The sequence below is a fragment of the Entelurus aequoreus genome, linkage group LG23, assembly GCF_033978785.1.
Source record: "Entelurus aequoreus isolate RoL-2023_Sb linkage group LG23, RoL_Eaeq_v1.1, whole genome shotgun sequence".
NCBI lineage: Eukaryota > Metazoa > Chordata > Actinopteri > Syngnathiformes > Syngnathidae > Entelurus > Entelurus aequoreus.
This window is the reverse complement of record NC_084753.1, coordinates 19,904,798-19,927,134: the sequence shown is the minus strand read 5'-3', so window position 1 is coordinate 19,927,134 and position 22,337 is coordinate 19,904,798. Positions and strand designations below refer to the sequence as shown.

General features: G+C 39.3%; 1 protein-coding gene across 3 annotated transcripts; it reads right to left on the bottom strand.

Moving 5' to 3' along the window:
- Window positions 1-3,053: 3,053 nt before the first annotated feature.
- Window positions 3,054-20,827, bottom strand: lats1 (large tumor suppressor kinase 1). 3 transcript variants are annotated; one of them, XM_062034972.1, is made up of 9 exons: window positions 20,623-20,826; window positions 17,233-17,691; window positions 12,563-12,677; window positions 9,951-11,356; window positions 8,391-8,973; window positions 8,048-8,230; window positions 4,566-4,672; window positions 3,968-4,496; window positions 3,054-3,530 (listed from the first exon to the last, which is right to left on the bottom strand). In XM_062034972.1, the coding sequence occupies exons 2-8, from the start codon at window positions 17,569-17,571 to the stop codon at window positions 3,984-3,986; spliced, it is 3,246 nt and encodes a 1,081-aa protein (XP_061890956.1). In that variant the 5' UTR covers window positions 17,572-17,691; window positions 20,623-20,826; the 3' UTR covers window positions 3,054-3,530; window positions 3,968-3,983. The 3 variants fall into 3 exon arrangements, with proteins under 3 accessions (XP_061890956.1, XP_061890955.1, XP_061890957.1); XM_062034971.1 differs by having other exon boundaries at window positions 3,054-4,496; XM_062034973.1 differs by lacking the exon at window positions 17,233-17,691 and having other exon boundaries at window positions 3,054-4,496; window positions 20,623-20,827.
- Window positions 20,828-22,337: the final 1,510 nt, after the last annotated feature.

The following is a 22,337-nucleotide window of genomic DNA, read 5'->3' as shown; positions in this document are numbered from 1 at the left end:
GTTTTGAAATGTGTATTCAAAAACAGCAGAGTGCTCCTGTCACAAAGAGGATCTTTGACCTGCATTTTTCCACAGCAGAGTGCTCCCGTCAAACATGATCTTTGATCTGTGTTTTGAAATCTGAATTTAAAAATACCAAATGTTGCTTTCGCATAGAGGACCTTTGTCCAACAATTTTACTTTGGATCCTTAAAAGTATCTGCATCCTCCTGTCACATAGATGATCCTGGACAAGCATTTTTGCACGGTAGAGTGCTCCTGTCAAATACATGATCTTTGATCTGTTTTGGAAATGTGCATTTAAAAACAGCTCTGTTCCTGTCAGAGAGGATCTTTGACCTGCATTTTCCACAGCACAGTGCTGCCATCAAACATGATCTTTGATTTGTGTTTTAAAATATGTATTTAAGATAGGAGTGTTCCTAACATTTAGAGGATCTTTGACCTACATTTTCCACAGCATAGTGCTCCCGTCAACCATGATCTTTGACTTGAAAAATTAATTATACAGCAGAGTGCTTTGACCAGCATTTTTGCAGAGTGCTTCCATCAAACATGATCTTTGATTTGTGTATTGAAATATTCATTTAAAACAGCACAGTGCCCCTGTCATTTATAGGATCTTTGACCAGCATTTTTCCACAGCAGATTGCTCCCGTCAAACATGATCTTTGATTTGTGTTTTCAAATTTGTATTTAAAAACTACAGAGTGCTCCTTCCCATGTAGAGGATCTTTGTTAAGCATTTTTGCACACCAGTGCTCCCGTCAAAGATCTTAGATATGTATTTTTGAAATTTGTATTTAAAAAAGTTACTGTCACATAGATGATCTTTGACCAACATCTTTGCAGTGGGTCCTTTAAAGCAGCAGCGTCTTATCACATAGATGATCTTGGACCAGCATTTATGCACGGTAGAGTTCTCCTGTCATTTCCATGATCTTTGATTTGTGTTTTTTGGAATCTGTAGTTAAAAACGTGCTCTTGTCATGGAGAGGATCTTTGACCTGCATTTTGGCACAGCAGAGTGCTACCGTCAAACATGATCTTTGATTCGTGTTTTGAAATATGTATTTAAAAACAACAGTTTTACTGTAACGTAGAGGATCTTTGACCAACATTTTTACAGCAGGTCCCTAAAAGCAGCAGTGTTCTGTCATATAGATTATCTTGGACAAGCATTTTGCACAGCAGTAGTTCTATCATATACATGATCTTTGATTCCTGTTTTGAAATATGTATTTGAAAAGAGCAGAGTGCTCCTCTCATGTAGAGAATCTCTGACCAGCATTTTTGCAATGGGTAATTAAAGTGTTAATGCCATGTAGATGATCTTTGACCAACATTTTTATGGTAGGTACTTTAAAACAGCAGCATGCTCCTGTCACAGAGGAATGAGGATCTTTGATTGGTGCGTTGCTTTTTTATGTATTCAAACAGCAGCGTCCTGCGGTTGGTAGAGTGGCCATGCCAGCAACTTGAGGGTTCCAGGTTCGATCCCCGCTTTCGCCATCCTAGTCACTGCCGTTGTGTCCTTGGGCAAGACACTTTACTCACCTGCTCCCCGTGCCACCCACACTGGTTTAAATGTAACTTAGATATTGGGTTTCACTATGTAAAGCGCTTTGAGTCATTAGAGAAAAGCGCTATATAAATATAATTCCCTTCATATAGATGATCTTTGAATTGTGTTGTGCAAATATGTATTTTATGCAGCAGGTTATTGAAAACAGCCGAGCGCTTCGGTTATGTATATGATCTGTCAACAGTTTTTTTTTGCTGTACATCCTTTCAGACAGCCGGGCACTCCTGTTAAATCAAGGATCTTTGACAATGACGCGCCGACTTGTCCAGGGTGTACCCCGCCTTCCGCTCGAATGCAGCTGGGAAAGGCTCCAGCCTCCCGGTAGAAAAAGGACAGGTGGATTTGTGTTTGTGCAGCGCTCCTGCCATAAAGAGGATCTTTGACCAGCCTTTTTGCAGTGTGTATTTAAAAACAATAGTTTTACTGTCATGTAGAGGCTCTTTGACCAACATTTTACAGTAAGTCCTAAAAATCAGCATGCTCCTGTCATATGGGAGGATCTAGGACCAACATTTTTGCACAGCATAGTGGTCCTGTTAGTAACATTATCTTTGATTTATTCGAAATATGTATTTACAACAGCAGAGTGCTCCTGTCATATAGAGGATCTCTGACCCACATTTTTACGGTAGGTCCTTAAAAATGTAGATGATCCTTGACCAACATTTTTGCCAAACATTATTCAATACAGCAGGGCACTCCTGTCATATATACAATCTTTGACTAGCATAAACAATGCTTGCTTGAATGAACAGTTTTTGGTGAAATACAAATGTTAAAGTATGGCAGAGCCTTTTGTTGACATTAATACAGGGGTGTCCAAACTTTTTCCACTGAGGGCCGTACACGGAAAAATTTAAGCATGCGGGGGCCATATTGATATTTTTTTGTTTTAAGATTTAGGGCTCCCGGGGACCATAAAGGGTCTCAGTCGTTAAAATGTAAAAAATAAGTCAAATTATTATTATTATTTATTTAACGCTTACAGTAAATCTCTATATCAACTTCAGGTTGATATAAAGTAAAAAAAAAAAAAAAGTAATGCCTTTTCTGTCAAAGACAACTTTGTTTTTTATAGTAAAACTGAAATATGCAGTATTTAGTAATTAGAGTCCTAAAAGATCAATAATGCAGGACACCATTGATTTTAATTCTTTAATATTTTTGAGTAATCACAGTGAAATGTTAAATAAAATCCTACTAAATATATTTGGGATCTAAAAGGTCTCCCACTCATAAAGTGATACATTTTTATTAGTTTTTTAAAAACTTTTAACACTTAAATTACGAGATCAACTTCAGATATATCTGTCGATTTTACGTTTGAACTATTATTTTGTTTGTATTATGCTCTTTTGTCAATTAAAACTTTGATGTTTTTTTATGGCAACCACACAATATATGCAATATTTTTCCACATAAAACATTTTAAAGTGATATTTTTTAAGTAATAATTAATTATAACAGATTTTTAGTCTTTTTTTTTTTTTTAAGCAATGGCAAAAAAAAGAAAAATAAAGACAAAAGAAAAAAAACAGCCTGCATGGCAGCTTTGTGTCAACATTGCAACTTTTTCTTGTTAGATTTCACCTCATTCAACTTTTTTTATATGTTTTTGTTAATTTTTGCAATATTATCAATTTTGCAATTTTTGCAGAATGTGCGGCGGGCCGGTAAACAATTAGCTGCGGGCCGCAAATGGCCCCCGGGCCGCACTTTGGACACCCCTGCATTAATACAAAGATAATGATGTGATTAATGTATACCTTAGGTGAAAAATGTGTGTATCTGGACAGAGTGAGGACAAAAGCAGAGTTTTGCTCTCAGTCAGTTTTTATGATACACTACTCACAATACATTTGCGTCTTTCCATTCTCCATTCATCCCCCTCTTCCGCCCGTTTGTACGCAACCTTTCGGAGCAACACGGTCCAATGAAGTGTCAGCTACAAAGAGTGAAGGTCAGAGGAGTGAGAAGATGACAAGCCCGCCTAGTTAGTGCTTTGGTTGAGAGGTGACTAGCACAAATTAAAGTGTAAAAAGAAGGCGGCGGCAGCAGTGGACACTGAAGAGGGCCTGCCCTTAGGGAGAGAAGTGGCATATTTACATCAACTGTGTACAAGGTCATTTATAAATAGGAGTATAAATTAAACAAGAGCGACTTGTAGTTCAATAACTCAATCAAGCAGCTACTTCTACACACAATCTGATAATAAACAACCCTCTTTATATTTGGTGAAATTGGGGCAATGACATTTAAATCTATGTGGCTAAGTAGAGAATATAAATTAAAAGTACCCACACTATCCTCAATAAATTAAGCTTTTTGGGAGCCAATGGGAAGAAGAAGAAATGGCAGCAGGTTGATTCGCTACTTAAGTACCTTTAAAATGGTTCTATTACACGTAGACCAGGTCTCGGGCCTGCGCCACCTGGCCGCTGCCGGCGTGGTCCTGCTCGGGGTCCTCAGAGTCCGCCTCGTCCTCGTTGAGGCCGCCGTACTCGATGGGTTTGGGGCAGCTGTACGGATGGCCGTTGTCGTCGAAGAAGCGGCGGAAGGTGAACTCGTAGAAGGCGTGCTCGGGGTGCTTGCCGTTGCGGAACCAGCGGCCCATGTCGCCCAGGTCGTCCTCGCCGTCGCTGTCGCTGCTCCACAGCTTGTCGGGGTCCACGGGGTCGAAGTTGGAGGTGTCGGTGGAGTGGGCGATGGTGGGGATGTACGGCGCCGCCTGCTGCCGCAAGTCGCTGGAGAAGTCGATGGCCCCGAAGAAAGGGTGCGCTTTGATCTCGTCCGCGCCGTTCCTGCCCAGGCGGTCTTCGGGGCCGCGGCACAATTGGACGACGAAGTCGGACGCCTCCGGGCTGAGTTTGGCGGGAGGGGGGATGTGCAGCGTGCTCGACCAGTTGATCACCTGGTGGCGGCAGAGAGAGCCGGCAGGTCACATGACGAACTGGAGGGCAGCACAGGTGGGTCAGCTTACCTTCAGCTGCGTCTCCAAGGGCGTCGTCGCCAGGAAGGGAGGCTGTCCTACCACCATCTCGTACAAAATGACACCCACGCTCCACCAGTCACACAACTGTGTGTAACCTACACAACAAACACACCTTCTCATTGGTTGGAACAACACAACCTGAACAATTAGCATCATAATACAACTACAACTTCTTTCTTGCACTTGTTCATGTTGTGTACATTAATATCATAGCGTCGTCTACATCCATTCTTCATTATATTACAACCCATCTTGTAAAATTGCTACTTTATTCTTGTAAAATTAAAATTACTAGAGATGTCCGATAATGGCTTTTTTGCCGATATCCAATATTGTCCAACTCTTAATTACCGATTCCGATATCAACCGATACCGATATATACAGTCGGGGAATTAACACATTGTTATGCCTAATTTTGTTGTGATGCCCCGCTGGATGCATTAAACAATGTAACAAGGTTTTCCAAAATAAATCAACTCAAGTTATGGAAAAAAATGCCAACATGGCACTGCCATATTTATTATTGAAGTCACAAAGTGCTTTTTTTTTTTTAACATGCCTCAAAACAGCAGCTTGGAATTTGGGACAACGCTAGATGAGAGAGCATGAGGAGGTTGAGGTGGGAGTGGGCAGGGTTGAGGTGGGGGGGTAGGTGGTAGCGGGGGGTGTATATTGTAGCGTCCCGGAAGAGTTAGTGCTGCAAGGGGTCCTGGGTATTTGTTCTGTTGTGTTTATGTTGTGTTACGGTGCGGATGTTCTCCCGAAATGTCTTTGTCATTCTTGTTTGGTGTGGGTTCACAGTGTGGCGCCTATATGTAACAGTGTTAAAGTTGTTTATACGGTTACCCTCAGTGTGACCTGTATGGCTGTTAACCAAGTATGCCTTGCATTCACTTGTGTGTGTGAAAAAACGGAAATATTATGTGATTGGGCCGGCACGCAAATGCAGTGCCTTTAAGGCACGCCCCCAATATTGTTGTCTGGGTGGAAATCGGGAGAAATTCGGGAGAATGGTTGCCCCGGGAGATTTTCGGGAGGGGCACTGAAATTCGGGAGTCTCCCGGGAAAATCGGGAGGGTTGGCAAGTATGACTGGGAGACGCAACTGCCCTGTACTTCTCCCTACATCCGTGTACCACTCCGTACAGCTGCGTTTTAAAAAGTCATAAATTTTACTTTTTGAAACCGATACCGATAATTTCCGATATTACATTTTAAAGCATTTATCGGCCAATAATATCGGCAGTCCGATATTATCGGACAGCTCTAAAAATTATATATTTAAACTTCCAAACAATGCTACCAACTTTTTTCAGCTATTCCTGACATTTTTATTGTAAAATCTGAACTTTTATCTAAAAAAAAAAAGTTAAACATTTTTCTAGAAATATTGTGACTTAATCTTTACAATATTACCACTTTATTTTCAGCAAAATCGGACATTATCCTTGTAAGAGCAGGACATGTTTACCATTTTATTCCATTAATTTTCTAGAAATATTGTGACTTATTCCTAATAAAATGAACAATTTACATATTTTCAGCAAAATCTGACATTACCCTTTAAAAATCCTACTATTTTCTAAAGAACATTTCTTATTTTATTCTAATATTGCTCAAGAAATACTATTTTGTTGTAATCTTTTTCTAGAAATATTGTGACTTATTCCTAACAATAACAATATTGTTATTTTCAGCAAAATCTGACATTTTCCTTTTAAAAGCAGGACTTTTTCCCTCATAAAAATACTACTTTTTTCCATGAGGTTACTTCCTATTTTATTATATTTTTCCAGAATTACCGAAGGGACAAGCGGTAGAAAATGGATGGATGGATATTCTGACTTATTTTTAACAATATTATCACTTCGTGTCAGCAAAATTTGACATCATTGTTTAAAATAGTTGTTTCTCTAACGTAAAGATACTACTTTTTTTCTCTAAAAACATTTACTGTTTTATTTTAACATTTTCTAGTATAAAACCACTCTTATCATTTCAAAATCAGGCCTTTTTTTCTCTCGTAAATTTTTTTTTAAAAGTATTTATTCTAGTATTGTTGTAGAAATATTGAGACTTACTTCTTATAATCTTCACGATTTATTTTCAGCAAAATCTGATATTATCTTTTTTTTAAAAATCAAGATGTTTTTCTTCTAAAAATACTTTTTTCAAAAAAAAATTAACATTTTGTTTTAATATATATATATATTTTTACAAATATTAGGAGTTATTCCTAACAATAGTATCACTTTATTTTTTTTGCAAAATCTAAAATGATCATTTGACAATCAAGAAATTTTCTTTTGCAAAAATATTTTTTTCTCAAAAATATTTCCCATTTATTATAATATTTTTGTAGAATTATTGTGACTTATTAACAACATTACCACTGTATTTCAGTAAATTATGACATTTACTTTTTAAAATTAGAAGTTTATATCTTTTAAAAATACTACTTTTTTTAATTCTAACATTTTTCTTGAAATATTGCGACTTATTCCTAACAAATTACCACTTTGTTTTCAGCTAAATCTGACATTATCTTTTTAAAATCACAACTTTTTTTTCTCGTAAAAACAATGTCTTCAAAAACATATTTCTAAATTTTTTCTAGAAATATTGTGACTCATTCCTAACAATGTTTTTCAACAACAAATTATATGATTCCTTTAAAAACCAAGACTTTTTTCTCCTAAAAATAATACTTTATATACCATTCTGTTCTAATATTTCCTAGAAATATTGTGACTTATTCTTATCAATATACAATAATATTACTTTGTATTCAAAGTCTGACATTATCTATACTTTTTTCTAAAAATCTTGACTTTTTTACTGTAACATTTTTGTAGGAATATTGCGACTTATTCTTACCAACATTACCACTTTATTTCCAGAAAATTCAGACATTATTCATGTCAAATCAGGGATTTTATAAATGTAATTACAGTTTTTTTTCCTCTAAATATGTACAATTTTACTGTAATACAAATGTTTAAAATTCTAAAACTATTGTGACTTATTCCTAACAATATCACCACTTTAATTTCAGCAAAATAGTACTTTTTTATTCAATTTTTTCTAGAAATATTGTGATATATCACAAACAATATTTTACTTTATTTTCATCAAATTCTGGCATTATTCTAATTCAATTACTCTGTCTTCATTCTAATTAAAGTATTATATTTTCTTTGTAATTTCAGTGAATTTTGTTATTGTCACTTTATTGAAAATTATACTAAGCTAAAACTGACTTAAAGTAAATTCACTGGGACTATTATTTTACAACAACTTGTCACATTTTAAACTTTCATTTAATTGCTATTACAAATCAAGTAGTAGTAGTAGAAATTCTGACTAGTATAATTGTTTCTAAGATGTTTAGAAGAAGTAATGAAGTTGATACTATTGTCCATTAGTGACGATAGTTTTTGTGGCCTTCCAGCTGCAGTGTAGAAGTGTACCTGTCCTGAGCAGGACTTCAGGTGCGATGTAGTTTGGCGTCCCCACCAGCGAGTGTGCCAAACAGCGCTGATGTTGTCTGGCCTTTCTCCTCTCCAGAGGCTTCAGGCGGTCGGTGCAGCGGCAGTTGGTGGGATCTTCCCACTCCTTGCTGAAGTCCATGCTGTCCTGCCTTACGTGGTCCCCTGCAGGCCCCGGCACACACAAACACAATCAGGGGTGTGAAGGGTCAAAAGAGAGCAGTGAGTGCGAGAGGACGATGTTGAAGAGCCAGGAGGAAAACGGCCAATCATGGACAACGCGGCAGCTAACAGATGTTGTAGATTGACAGAAAGCGAAACTCACCACTCTGGTAGTACTTAGAGTCGTGAGTCCAGCGGAATCCGGTGCAAAGGCCAAAGTCGGTGAGCTTGATGTGTCCGTCCCTGTCGATGAGGATGTTGTCGGGCTTGATGTCACGGTGGATGAAGCCCATCTTGTGGACGCTCTCCACGGCGCAGGTGAGCTCGGCGATGTAGAACTGAGCCAGCTCTTCCTTGAAGATGCCCAGTCGAATGAGAAGACTCATCATGTCCCCGCCGGGAATGTACTCCATGACGAAGTACAGGTTGTCCCGGTCTTGGAAGGAATAGTAGAGACGCACCACCCACTCGTTGTCCGCCTCGGCCAGGATGTCCCGCTCGGCCTTGACGTGGGCCACTTGGTTCCTGAGCAGCACGTCCTTCTTACGGAGGGTCTTCATGGCGTACAGCGCCCCCGTGTCCTCTTTCCGGGCCAGGCACACCTCACCGAAGGCCCCGATGCCGAGCGTCTTGATGCGTTTGAACATGCATTTGTCCATCTTGGCCCGCTTCAGTCGGATGTAGTTGGACTCTTTCTGGCACAGCATCATGCGCATCTGCTCCTGCGCTTCTGACGACAGGCCCACCTGAGCGGCACAGAGCACGGTGAGGACACGGCAAGAAGCGACACGCTCGGGGCTGGACCATTATGGCAAAAATAATAATCATGATTTGTTGGATTGATATTGAAATCACAAATAACACCACGATTATTCATTATTTGATGACGTGAGTATTTATTGTACCACCAAAACTTTATTTCAAATATAATTTCAAAAAACAACAGGATATAAATTAGTACAAATAAACAAGTAACAAAATAACAATACATTTAAATAGCAGTATGAAAAAATACTATTCAGTTTTTTCGTTTTAAGTTTTAGAATTCCGTTTTTTTTTTTACCTTTTACAATTATTTTACCACCATAGAGTGTGTGCTTTTTGTGTCATACATACAATGTAATAAAATGTTTTTTAATTGATCACATTTGTTAGTGCATTACATCTTTGGACAACTTTGACCAATATTTTAAGTTGCCGACCCCTGTTCTAGTAGATGTGGTCTTTTATCCACTCATCCGTTTCACCGTCACAAGCTCGGTAATATGCATGCACATTGTGCGACCCATTAATCTTTTCTTTTTTATTATAATATTGTTAGGATCGTAAGAAGCCAAAATCGAAATTGTGATTAAAATGTGATTAATTGTCCAGCCCTACAACATGCTAAACACACACGCATTCCTGGTTAGACATCAACATCAAGATGTGAGAGGGGACAATGTGTGTTGTTTCATGATGAGGAAGACCAGGATGGACATGCAATGACAGCCAATGCAGTGTGTGTGTGTGTGTGTGTGTGTGTGTGTGTGTGTGTGTGTGTGTGTGTGTGTGTGTGTGTGTGCGCGCACGCGTCACCATCACATACTTTTACCTTTCACATCAGCTGATAGTGACAGCGAGGAGAGAAAAGAAGAGGAAATAGGGCCAAGAAAAAAAGAAGATCATGAAACAAAAGAAGAGTTGGTGAAGAAGAGAAGTGAACTAATTGGTTATTTCTTACCCTCTGCATCTCACACTCCAGCTGTTTCCTCCTGCGGATGCGCTGCTGATGGTTCTTCAGGATGTTCTCCACGTGTTGCTCCATGAAGAACTTGAAGGCCTGCGGCGAGTACAAAGCCACTCGGCCCGACTCGCCCCTGCGCTCCTCGTCCTTCTTGCTGCGGCGCACGGGGACAGGCGACGTTGTGATCTGCTTCTTCTCCTTCTCCGCGTTGCTCTCCGGGCCGTCTGCCGCATTCTCTCGTGCTTTGTCTCCCAGGCCGCCCTCGTCTTCGGGGGATTCTTCCCTGCCGGCGCCATGCCTGCCGGCGCCTTGGTCGTACGCGGGGGGTGAAGGGGCGGCTTGCTGCTGGAGGAGGTGCTTGGGGTAGGGCGGCGGGGGGCCCTGGTAGCTGGGTACCTCCGCCACGATGGGGATCTGAGGAAGAGGTGCTGAGGGCTCTGTGTAGGCGGGGGCAGCAGGAGGCGGCGCGGCTTGCTGCATCCACGGCGGATGCGTGGGAGCGACCGCCGTGTGCAGCTCGGGTTTCTGGACTCGCATGCTTTTAACGGGCTGCAGGATGGGAGCCTGCGTGATGGCGGTGACGGTGGTGGCCGACGGTTGGGAACTGGCGGGGTGGGCCGTTCTGCTGTTGAGCTGGTGGTTGTTGAAGGAATTAGAACGCACCAGCATGTTGCTTTGCCACGACGGGGACAGGTCCTGGTTGCTGTTGCTGCCTGACGAGGACTGGGGCTGGTTGGGGATAAGGGGGGCTTGGGACCAGGAATGGGTAGGACCCAAGTTGTACATATCAAGGTTGAGACTGTTTCGGTTGGAGACCAACATGGACTGAGGAATGTTGCCACCATTCACGTATGACGGAGAGGACGCGGGTCCTCCTGCCTGCATCTGCTGGTCGGTGGGACTGTGCCGGCTGATTTGGGTGACAGGGTAAGGGGGAGGAGGCTGCCTGCTGCCTCCTGCCATGTAATCTGCCTGAGACGAGCCATTCTGAGACCAGCTAGGCGGGAAGGTGAACTTATTTCCCCCCGAGCTCTGCATGATGATGGGCTGGTGGCTCATAGGCACCGGACTGATCCCGCGCGGATTTTGAGGCGGGGCAGCTTGGTAGCTATCGGCCCAGGCGCCCGGAGGTACTGGGGAGATGCGGGGCACAAGATAATCCATGTTGCCGGAGTAGCGCTTGGTGGACGGGTTGTTGTCCCATGGGGGAGGTGTGACGCTGCGCACCTGAGGAGGCAGGGGAGCGTTGACTCTCTGGCAGTTGGGGATGTGACCCTGGGGGAAGGCAGGGGGGGGCCCGGGACTGTCTGAGCGGTACATCATCGCATGGCGAGGAGCCAGGGACTCTTTAGAGCCCTTCCAGCTGGGCCTCCTCAGTAGGGGCTGCTGCATGTGAGGACCACCTGCAGACAGGACATGAGTTGAAAGGCTGAGTATCCCATATTGACCTAAATACAAGATGGTATTTTTCCTCCTAGAAGACGATGGTCGTTATATTTTTGGGGTCAAAAAATCATGTAAGGCAGAAGCCGGTGCACCAAGTGAGTCAGAGCTTTTCTTCCTGTCACACACTATGCAGTACTAGTACACAGTGAAGCAGTCTAGAATAGTATATAAAAAACAAACAATGTCAAAATATATGACGCATTACACGCCTCATTTGTTTTTTTACTTTCTAGACCAGGGATTTTTAACGTTTTCCAGGCCAAGGACCCCCAAACTAATGGAGAGCTGGACCGTAGACCCACTACTTATATATCCTGTATACACTCAGTTAAAAGTACCTTGTTATTGTGCAATACTAAGATAATAAAATAATACAGTATAGCGCTGCTAATAGCTACATGGCAACGAACGAGCTAATTGCTAGCTGACAACTGGTGTGCTAATCACTAGTTGACAACAAGCACAGTAATCACTAGTTTGCAACAGGTGCACCAATCGCTAGTTGACAACAAGCATGCCAATCGCTAGTTTACAACCATTGCGATAATCGCAAGCTGACATCTGCCGCACTACTTGTTATCTGACAACTAGGGCTCTAATTGATCGCTGACAACTGGTGAAATAATGGCTGGCTGGCAAGTGGAGAGCCAATTGCTCTCAGACAACTTGAGTGTGAATCGCTATCTGAAAACAGGAGCACTAATTGCTATCTGAAAACTGGTGCTCGAATTGCTATCTGACAAATGGTGGTCTAATGGCTGGCTGACATCTGTTGCGCTAGTCACCAGCTGACAACTGTTGTGCTAATTGCTAACAGGCAGCTGGAGCACTAATCGCTAACTATTTTAAATGCTAAAATCCATCCATTCATTTTCTACCGCTTGTCCCTAACATGATTACGATATAATTATGATTTTATTTTGAGCAAGGTACAGGGAGTAGGGTGGCCATGTCACTGCTATCTTTAAATTACAATTCAGTGTGTTGGATCAATGTTAATGTATATTTAAAGACATTTAAATTGTGGAAAATTTAATTGGGGAATGCATAAAACATTTTTTTTAAGTCTAATCAACTTAAAGTTTCACAACTCCCTGCAGTACCTCTACTCTTGACTGATTCTCTGAATTAAAAAAAAAAAAGTTGATTAAAAACAAACCTACCTGAGACTTTGAGGCCCGTAGAGTTCGAGTTGGCAACCATCTGTTCCCTGATGGAGTCCTGGTATGTCATCTTAGTCATGTAGTCAACCGATGTTGCCGCGCTGCGACTAGAAGTCTGCTCAAACATATGTAAATATAACTTAGGCATTAACAATTATGATAATGGTTGTAGTTTGCAGTGGGGTGGACATAGACAGAGGCGTTAGAGATATTTTAAGAGAATTGAATGGCATTTAATCTCATTAGCTTGTGCTAATGCTGCGGAAAGTGCATGTATAACTACATATTTAAAACCTTCCGACTTGTACGCAGGCCTTTTGTGTCCACCTAACTTTCTTTTTTGGGACCATTTTAGCTGTGTTATTGCATTCAGAAGAAACTTCCCAATGGTCTGGCGACCTTTTAGTTTTCAAAAGGTCCCTTGAAACATACTAAATATATACTAATACTTGACTATCGTGGCTATTTTTGGCCAATTGAAACCAATAAAAACGAAAATATTTTTATTCCTTGTTATTTACAGTTATATATTCCCTAGGTGTACAGTTTTAGGTGGTTAAGTCACAGAAGACGGCAATGTGATTGCTCTTACCCCTTGTAATAGAATAGAAGTCAATAAAAAGTAGTCCAATAATGCAATACAAAGTGGCATTTAGGGTTAACAAATAAAGAATAATCATTCTGATGTGGAAAAACTGATATTAGGCAACACCATATGCAGTAAAAGTAACTAACCTAAAATAAAATGGCCATTTTAGCCACATACCTGCTGAATTTATAGAAAAAAATGAACAAGGCAAGTGGATTGGAGAATGTCCAGAATGTTGTTATGCTGTCAGCTACTTTTGAGCACTTCCTCGAAAGAACACACAACGGAAAATACCCCATGTCTTCTTCATACTCGTCGTTCCACTTTGCATACTCGACATTTTTCAAATATCAATTTCATAAGCAAGGTACAACTCGTGATGATGAATTGCACTTAAATGCACAAAGTGCCTGGCTGTGATAGTATTAAAGGGGAACTGCACTTTTTTTTTGATTTTTGCCTATCATTCACAATCCCTATTTAAGTGAAGTGAATTGAAGTGAAGTGAATTATATTTATATAGAGCTTTTTCTCCAGTGACTCAAAGCACTTTTACATAGTGAAACCCAATATCTAAGTTACATTTAAACCAGTGTGGGTGGCACTCGGAGCAGGTGGGTAAAGTGTCTTGCCCAAGGACACAACAGCATTGACTAGGATGGCGGAAGCGGGGATCGAACCTGGAACCCTCAAGTTGCTGGCACGGCCGCTCTACCAACCGAGCTATACCGTACCGTTTAAGACAAGAACACCCATGTTTTTCTTTTTTCATGCATTCTAATTCGTAAAATACAGCAAGTATGAGGTGGCTAACAATGCAGCAAATGGGAATAATTCATTGCGCCCATAAAGCCCTCTGAAAAAACATCCAAAAGCCGACAATACTCCATTTACATGTCATGACCTGAATATTAATCATGTATTTGAAATATTGTTATCATAAGTAGACAAACTACTTTAAACCGCGTCCTGATCACAGAGAACTAACTAGCTTATGCTGCTACATTGACATAATTGCATTACCTGTGAGCTGATGGAAGTAAGTTCTAGATTAAAAATGATGCCTCTCACTTGAATGGTAGAAGGTTGTAGCCATAAACGGAGAAGTGGTTAACTTCAATTGAACTTGACTGTTTAATTATGTTTGTAGTTTGTTTATCTTCTTGAGCACTTAGCAATACTGCTACATGACGCTATATGGTAGGGATGGACAATTCATCAAATTTTGATTTCGATTTCGATTATGGCTTCTAACGATGGTCAAAATATAATTATCCAAAAAACTATTAATGGGCCGCGCAACGTGCATTCAAATTCCAGAGCCTGTAACAATGGACTGAATATGGTGTGAAAGAGTGAAAATAAAGCATGTCTCCTAGAAGTTTGGAATCTGACCATGGTTGGTACTTATTGAGACATTGCTAGTATGCCTTGTCAATAATCACTAAACTCAACAAAAAAGTAAGGCCATATGATTTCCGCGTTGACGTAACAGCAGACGGAGTCACAGAGTTGCCAATATAACAAAATCCGTTATTTAACGCAGAACATCACGGTAATTGACATACATCTGAGTGAAATGCTGTCATTTTGAGGAGAAGGAACGTTTGTTTGGGAAAATTATGTGTTCGGGACCCCCCACTCATCCCAACCGCCCTGTCCTTAACAATGTTGAGGCGGTCACTTGAAACAGCGACTGAACTACGAAGCCAAAACTAGCAAGAACAATCCATATACCCACAACACAGCTTATCTGCTTGTGTTGTTGTAAACGACATCATCAATGTAAGATCAAATTACAAACACGATGTATTGCACCAATAAATGCGAGAGATGTTGCATTTATTTTACAAACATTTTATAAAATGTTATTTGACACAAAAAGCACAGTCTATGGTGGTAAAATAAATGTAACAGGTAAAAAATAAAACTCTAAATAATTACAACGTAAAAACAGAATTGTATTTTTAAATTGCCTTTGTTATTACTACCGGTACTATTTTACTGGTGGTTTATTTGTTATTCATTTATATCAGTTTTTTTAAACTATATTTAAAGTTGAGTTTTGGTGGTACAATAAATACTCATGTTTTCAAATTAATTTAAAAAAAGTGTAATTAATCATGATTACAATATCAATCAACAATAATCGTGATTATTATTTTTTGCCATAATCGTCCAGCCTTACTATATGTTGTGTCACTAAAGCTGAATCTGATTAGCACACATCTAAAATGTTTATACTTTTAGGCCTGGGCGATATGGCAAAAAAATTATCAGGATAATTTTTTTATATCATCAGATCTCGATTTACCGGTATACCACAATTTTTCAAATGTATTATTATAGCATATTGTCCCGAGCAGGATTATACAGAGTACCGCATCCCTACTGTTTACTACTGCAGTATCTTGTAACAGACATTTCCGCCATGTTTGATTGAGGTAATATATGCTAACAGCTGACAACTGTCATTTTGTTCATATCTATAATTGTGTTTACTAGAGGTGCAACAGTACAGGTAACTCATGCTACAGTTCGTACCTGGTTTTAGAGCCACAATTTTACTTCTGCTTTGGTATGTTTTGTGGGGTTTTAAGAGAACAACTTTTTTCGCGCTCAAAGTTATTTTGTTTTTTGTTTGGTATCACAAACATTCTGCAGTAAACAAAGTATGATTGGTGTTGTGAATACTGTGAGACTTTTATTTCAAATTAACATTTACTAAATAACACTTTGAAATAGTAAATTATTATTTGTACACTTTAATTACTTGTATACATCAGTGCCTCTCACCAGTGCTTTGGCAAACAACAAGTGGTGACCCAGATAGTGAAGTTTTTAAAACTCAAATTCTGTATCTTATAATTAATAAAAAATACATTAAAGTGCAGTTTGAATTTGAGGTACTGTACAATTTTAAGTTTAATGATTATGTCTGGAACAATTTTTTTTTCATTCACAAACAAAAAGAACACAAAGCGCCTGCAGAGTTTTTTTTAGTACATGTTATATCAGGAGTGGAATATTTGCAGACAAATATAAAGTTTGATTAAAAAATATTTACATATAAAAATGCCTTTTCTGATTAAATTAATGGTTGTGTTGATTCTCCCAGCCGGTACCAATACAGACAACCTCTGAGTGCCTGCAAGTCCGCATTTGGGTAAGGATTACTGGTGAGCTGCAGCAGATAGTTAAACTAAAGTCGCTGCTCCTTTTAAATGTTTTGTCATATTTCTTTATTTTGTTCTTCTGGGCTGCACTTCCAGCCGTGTATGGGTGAAGAGACAACACGTTTGAGCATTAATTACCTTGTGGCGAGCCTGACTTTTGTAACAGTGTAACGGGAGGTTGCGCGCACACACGGACACACTTTCACACAAACGTACACAAACACACAAAAACGTACATTAATACACAAACACTCACAGACACACAGGATCACGGTCAATAAAGACGGATTGTTCCTTGCAGGATTATAGCAAGCATCGTTGCTTCCCTATTGCAGTAACTTCTAAAAACGTATTTTGCCATGTTTGATCGAGGAAATGTGCTAACAGCTGATCACCGTGATCGAACTCAAATTAATCGCCATCAACGATCATGATCATATAATCGCGTAGCCCTGAACTCATACTCCATTTATTCATGCTTAAAAATAAAATGTTCTGTATTATCATTTGTCCCAAAGTAATCGTTGTTGGCTCTTATAAAGTCTGCATAATCGATTAGTAGTGTTGTTGAAGAGTAAAGCGAGCGTGAAATTAATACGCCGCCGTATGCTTTAAAGGACCAAAATACGTAAATGATACATGTTATTATGAATGTGCCTGTTACTACATTACATATATTCTTGCAGCATGTATATAAAACGTTGGGAGGTTTTTCAATGCTTTTTAAGACCTTTATAGGGGGAATAGAGCGACTCCAATTGTTGGCTAGCGTTTACTTTCAAGTTAGAACGCATAAAAAAAGAAAAACGTGTGTTCCTCTTCTCACACAAGGATTGTGAATGATAGGCAAAATTATGAAAAAAAGTGCAGCTCCCTTTTAAAAGATCCATAACATGTGCTCTTACCTCCTCAAACCCAGAAAACGGAGGCTCCATTGGCATGTGTTTGAGTTCAGCTGAAGTGCTGGCCTCATTGGCAAACGGCATCAGGGACTCCCGGATCTCCTGTAAGGCCTTATGGTGAGGGTTCTTGGGGTTAAAGCAGCGCCCCTGTTGCCTCATGATGTCCTCCGGCAGCATTTTCCCAGCAATGTCACCTTTAGGTGGGTCAGAGGGCTTGGACAAGTTCCGCAAGCTGTTCCGGATTTCTTGCAGCATCTGTTGGCTGTTGCCGCTGTAGTTGCTGGCCGGAAACGTCTTGGGTCTCATCTGCCTGTATCCCTCTGGTTTCTCTCCTCTCTTCATGTAAGAGCATGTACGATGACGATGGAGGGAGATGAAGAGGATGTCACACAGATCGAGGAAGGATGGGGTCTTTTTAAAGACTCATCTCACATTTGGGGGACATTAGTGCATCGTCAGCATCTGTCAAGTGGTCCAAGGGGATGCAGAGGACAACACGTATTATTATTATTAGAATTAACAATACTATTAGAAATGTATATTCACCACTATTTTAACATCCAATTCTGTAAAATCGATGCTTGCTCGGGATGTAACTGTGTATTCAGATGTACCGATGCGTTCATGGACTAAATTTGGCCAAATGGTGGGGTCTATCAGAGGCATCCAGTCAGGGAACAGGCTGCCAGCCCATGTCAGAAACTGTGACACCCATTTAACATTCTAAACTGCACTGAAACAGTGGTTGAAAACTAATCAGACATGTACGCACAATTAAATTATTCACTTGGTTTTTTTTGGCCATGGTCTGTGCTTATGGTATGCTTGTAATGTGTAATGTCTTGTGATTTATGTATTACTTTGTATCATGACATGTTGAATGTTTACTGTATTAACCTGCCTTAGGACAACGGATGAAAATTAGCTATTGTGCTAACTCCGGCATATTTACATGGTTGCTCTATGTTGATGAATATGCATTGTCCTAACTCATATAAATAAATAAATACACAGAGAGAGGAATAAATGTTGAGCATAAGCGTGTTGTTCACATGACAAAGCTATATAAATATAATTCACTTCAATCTCAACTGTAAGCTTTTTTTTTTAAAATATTTGCTTGAAACAGTGGACGTCCCCGCACAATTATTTGCACTTAAAAATACATATACAGTATGTAGTAAAATAAACACAAATTAGATCATATGACAATTATGTTTGTGTTCAAACTAAGTGTATTTATCCGAAACATTACTGCCACTTAATTCTACAATGGCATTTTTACCAAGCATGTTTTGACGATACCACAATACTATCGTGCCGTGGCCTTAATACCGTGACAATATTGTACCGGGAAATTTTCATATTAAAAAAACTTGAAGTGCCAATGATAGTCACACACATACACTAGGTGTGGTGAAATTAACCTCTGCATTTGACCCATCCCCTTGTTCACCCCCAGTTAGGCGAGGGGAGCAGTGAGCAGCAGCAGTGGCCACGCTCGGGAATCATTTTGGTGATTTAACCCCCAATTCCAACCTGTGATGCTGAGTGCCAAACAGGGAGGCAATGGGTCCCATTTTTATGGTCTTTGGTATGACTCGGCCGGGGTTTGAACTCTGTGAAATGTCTTGTGATTTATGTATTATTTTGTAGCATGACCTGTTGAATGTTTACTGTATTAACCTGCCTTAGGACAACAGATGAAAATTAGCTATTGTGCTAACTCCGGCATATTTACATTGTTGCTCTACATTGATGAATATTAGGGCTGTGAATATTTGGGTGTCCCACGATTCGATTCAATATCTCTTCTTCGGGTCACGATTCGATTCAAAATCGATTTTTTTTTTCAATTCAACACGATTCTCGATACAAAAACAATTTTTTCCCGATTCAAAACGATTCTCTATTTATTCAATACATAGGATTTCAGCAGGATCTACCCCAGTCTGCTGACATGCAAGCAGAGTAGTAGATTTTTGTAAAAAGCTTTTATAATTGTAAAGGACAATGTTTTATCAACTGATTGCAATAATGTAAATTTGTTTTAACTATTAAATGAACAAAAATATGACTTATTTTATCTTTGTGAAAATATTGGACACAGTGTGTTGTCAAGCTTATGAGATGCGATGCAAGTGTAAGCCACTGTGACACTATTGTTCTTTTTTTTTTTTTATAAATGTCTAATGAGAATGTCAATGAGGGATTTTTAATCACTGCTATGTTGAAATTGTAACTAATATTGATACTGTTGTTGATAACATTCATTTTTGTTTCACTACTTTTGGTTTGTTCTGGTCGTGTTTGTGTCTCCTCTCAATTGCTCTATTTATTGCAGTTCTGAGTGTTGCTGGGTCGGGTTTGGTTTTGGAATTGGATTGCATTGTTATGGTATTGCTGTGTATTGTTTTGTTGGATTGATTAATTTAAAAAAAAAATATTTTATTTTTTTTCCCCAATAAATAAATGAAAAATCGATTAAAAAAAAAAGAGAATCGATTCTGAATCGCACAACGTGAGAATCGCGATTCGAATTCAAATCGATTTTTCCCCACACCTCTAATGAATATGCATTGTCCTAATTCAAATTAATTAATACATACATGGAGAGAGGCATAAATGTTGAGCACAAGCTTGTTGTTCACATGGCAAAGCTATATAAATATAATTCACTTCAATCTCAACTGTACCCTTTAAAAAAAAAATTTTTTGCTTGAAACAGTGGACGTTCCCACACAATTATTTGCACTTAAAAATACATATATGTAGTCAAAAAAACACAAATTAGAAGAATGGAGAATTATGTTTGTGTTCAGTTAAACTAAGTGTTTATCCGAAACAATACTGCCACTTAATTATAAACACTATGGCATTTGTTGACCATACCACAACAATATCGTACCGTGGTCTTAACATCGTGACAATATCGTACCGTGAAATGTTCATATTGTTAAATCCCTGATGCTTACTGTTTGAACGTAGACACTGTAACTTTTTATTGATACATTTAGGCCAGTTGTGTCCAAACTTTTTGACTTTAATTAATAGCAATTTCACGATAATGAACATTATAGTACAAAAACACACGAAAGTGCGACCCCGTTTCAGTGTCGTTAGCATTACATGCTAAGTGCCGCTAAACGCGTGAGCCCGCATTCAACCAGTGTTTACCTTCGTAAAGTTAAACACAATAAAGCTCCTTTGTTTTGTCGTATAGGCTGACTAGGACATAATAATTGTGTGTATTCAAACTGTGAACGCCGGGGCTTTCATGTTTAAGGCGTCCATTTGTTGCTCGACAACGGCGGAGTTAGTTAGCTTAGCATGCAGGCTCGGTAAAGAACCAATGGCAACGGTTAGCTTGGTCAGCCCAGTTTGACGACTCACCAGCAGCTGCACGTTTTCTGAAGACCCTTTCCACTCTTGATAACTGACGATAATGTATTGATCTTTCTGGAGGGGAAAATACGCTGTTTAAACAAGAAACGTCCTTATTGCGGCGAACTCGCTGATACCATGTCGTGTTGAATTCCTGGGATAGCTGAGTGACAAGTACAACAAACAAGGGAGATATCGTGATCCAGGCACACTTCCGGTTATTTTATAAGTGCTTATTTGATAAAGTCACATATCGGGCGTCCTTAAACGCGTATCTATTATCAAATTACCTTTTATTATATCTGAGAACAGATGGGTTGTGTATTTCCACATACATCGCAAATATATTTTCTTTCATGTATTTATGTTGAAGACATCACGGAAGTATAAAGTCGCATTGACGCCACAACAACTTGCCATAAAATACCCGGATGCAGGTTGTTTTCGATTATTTCGTTAAAGCTACACTACCAAGACTTTACCATTCACAATACAACTGGGTACTACTTTTTAGAGCTACATTTTTTAGATAGTATTTAATGTTATGAATGCCTTTGTTGATATCAACCAAACCTACCCCCCCTTCCACATCCCACACCCTGGATTGTAAATAATTCAATATATATACCGTATTTTTCGGACTATAAATCGCAGTTTTTTCATAGTTTGGCCGGGGGTGCGACTTATAGTCAGGAGCAACTTATGTGTGAAATTAACAACACATTACGTAAAATATCAAATACTATTATTTAGCTCATTCACTTAAGAGACTAGACGTATAAGATTTCATGGGATTTAGCGATTAGGAGTGACAGATTGTTTGGTAAACGTAAAGCATGTTCTATATGTTATAGACAGTTATTTGAATGACTCTTACCATAATATGTTACGTTAACATACCGGGCACGTTCTCAGTTGGTTATTTATGCGTCATATAACGTACGTTTATTCAGCCTGTTGTTCACTATTCATTTATTTTAAATTGCCTTTCAAATGTCTATTCTTGGTGTTGGTTTTTATCAAATAAATTTCCCCCAAAAATGCGGCTTATACTCCAGTGCAACTTATGTTTTTTTCCTTCTTTATTATGCATTTTCGGCCGGTGCGACTTATACTCCGGAGCGATTTATACTCCGAAAAATACGGTACTCTGATGATTATCCTGTGTGATGACTGTATTATGATGATAGTATATACAGGTAAAAGCCAGTAAATTAGAATATTTTGAAAAACTTGATTTATTTCAGTAATTGCATTCAAAAGGTGTAACTTGTACATTATATGTATTCATTGCACACAGACTGATGCATTCAAATGTTTATTTCATTTAATTTTGATGATTTGAAGTGGCAACAAATGAAAATCCAAAATTCCGTGTGTCACAAAATTAGAATATTAATAATAATACAATACTAATACAATACTAATACAAAAAAGGGATTTTTAGAAATGTTGGCCAACTGAAAAGTATGAAAATGAAAAATATGAGCATGTACAATACTCAATACTTGGTTGGAGCTCCTTTTGCCTCAATTACTGCGTTAATGCGGCGTGGCATGGAGTCGATGAGTTTCTGGCACTGCTCAGGTGTTATGAGAGCCCAGGTTGCTCTGATAGTGGCCTTCAACTCTTCTGCGTTTTTGGGTCTGGCATTCTGCATCTTCCTTTTCACAATACCCCACAGATTTTGTATGGGGCTAAGGTCAGGGGAGTTGGCGGGCTAA

Coding starts and splice junctions, on each gene's coding strand:
- lats1 (XM_062034971.1), bottom strand. CDS start 17,571: ATGAAGAGAGGAGAGAAACCAGAGGGATACAGGCAGATGAGACCCAAG. Junction 4,673..8,047: donor TGAAGTCCTGCTCAGGACAG/GTACACTTCTAC, acceptor TTTGTTGTGTAG/GTTACACACAGTTGTGTGAC. Junction 4,497..4,565: donor CCTTGGAGACGCAGCTGAAG/GTAAGCTGACCC, acceptor TGCCGCCACCAG/GTGATCAACTGGTCGAGCAC.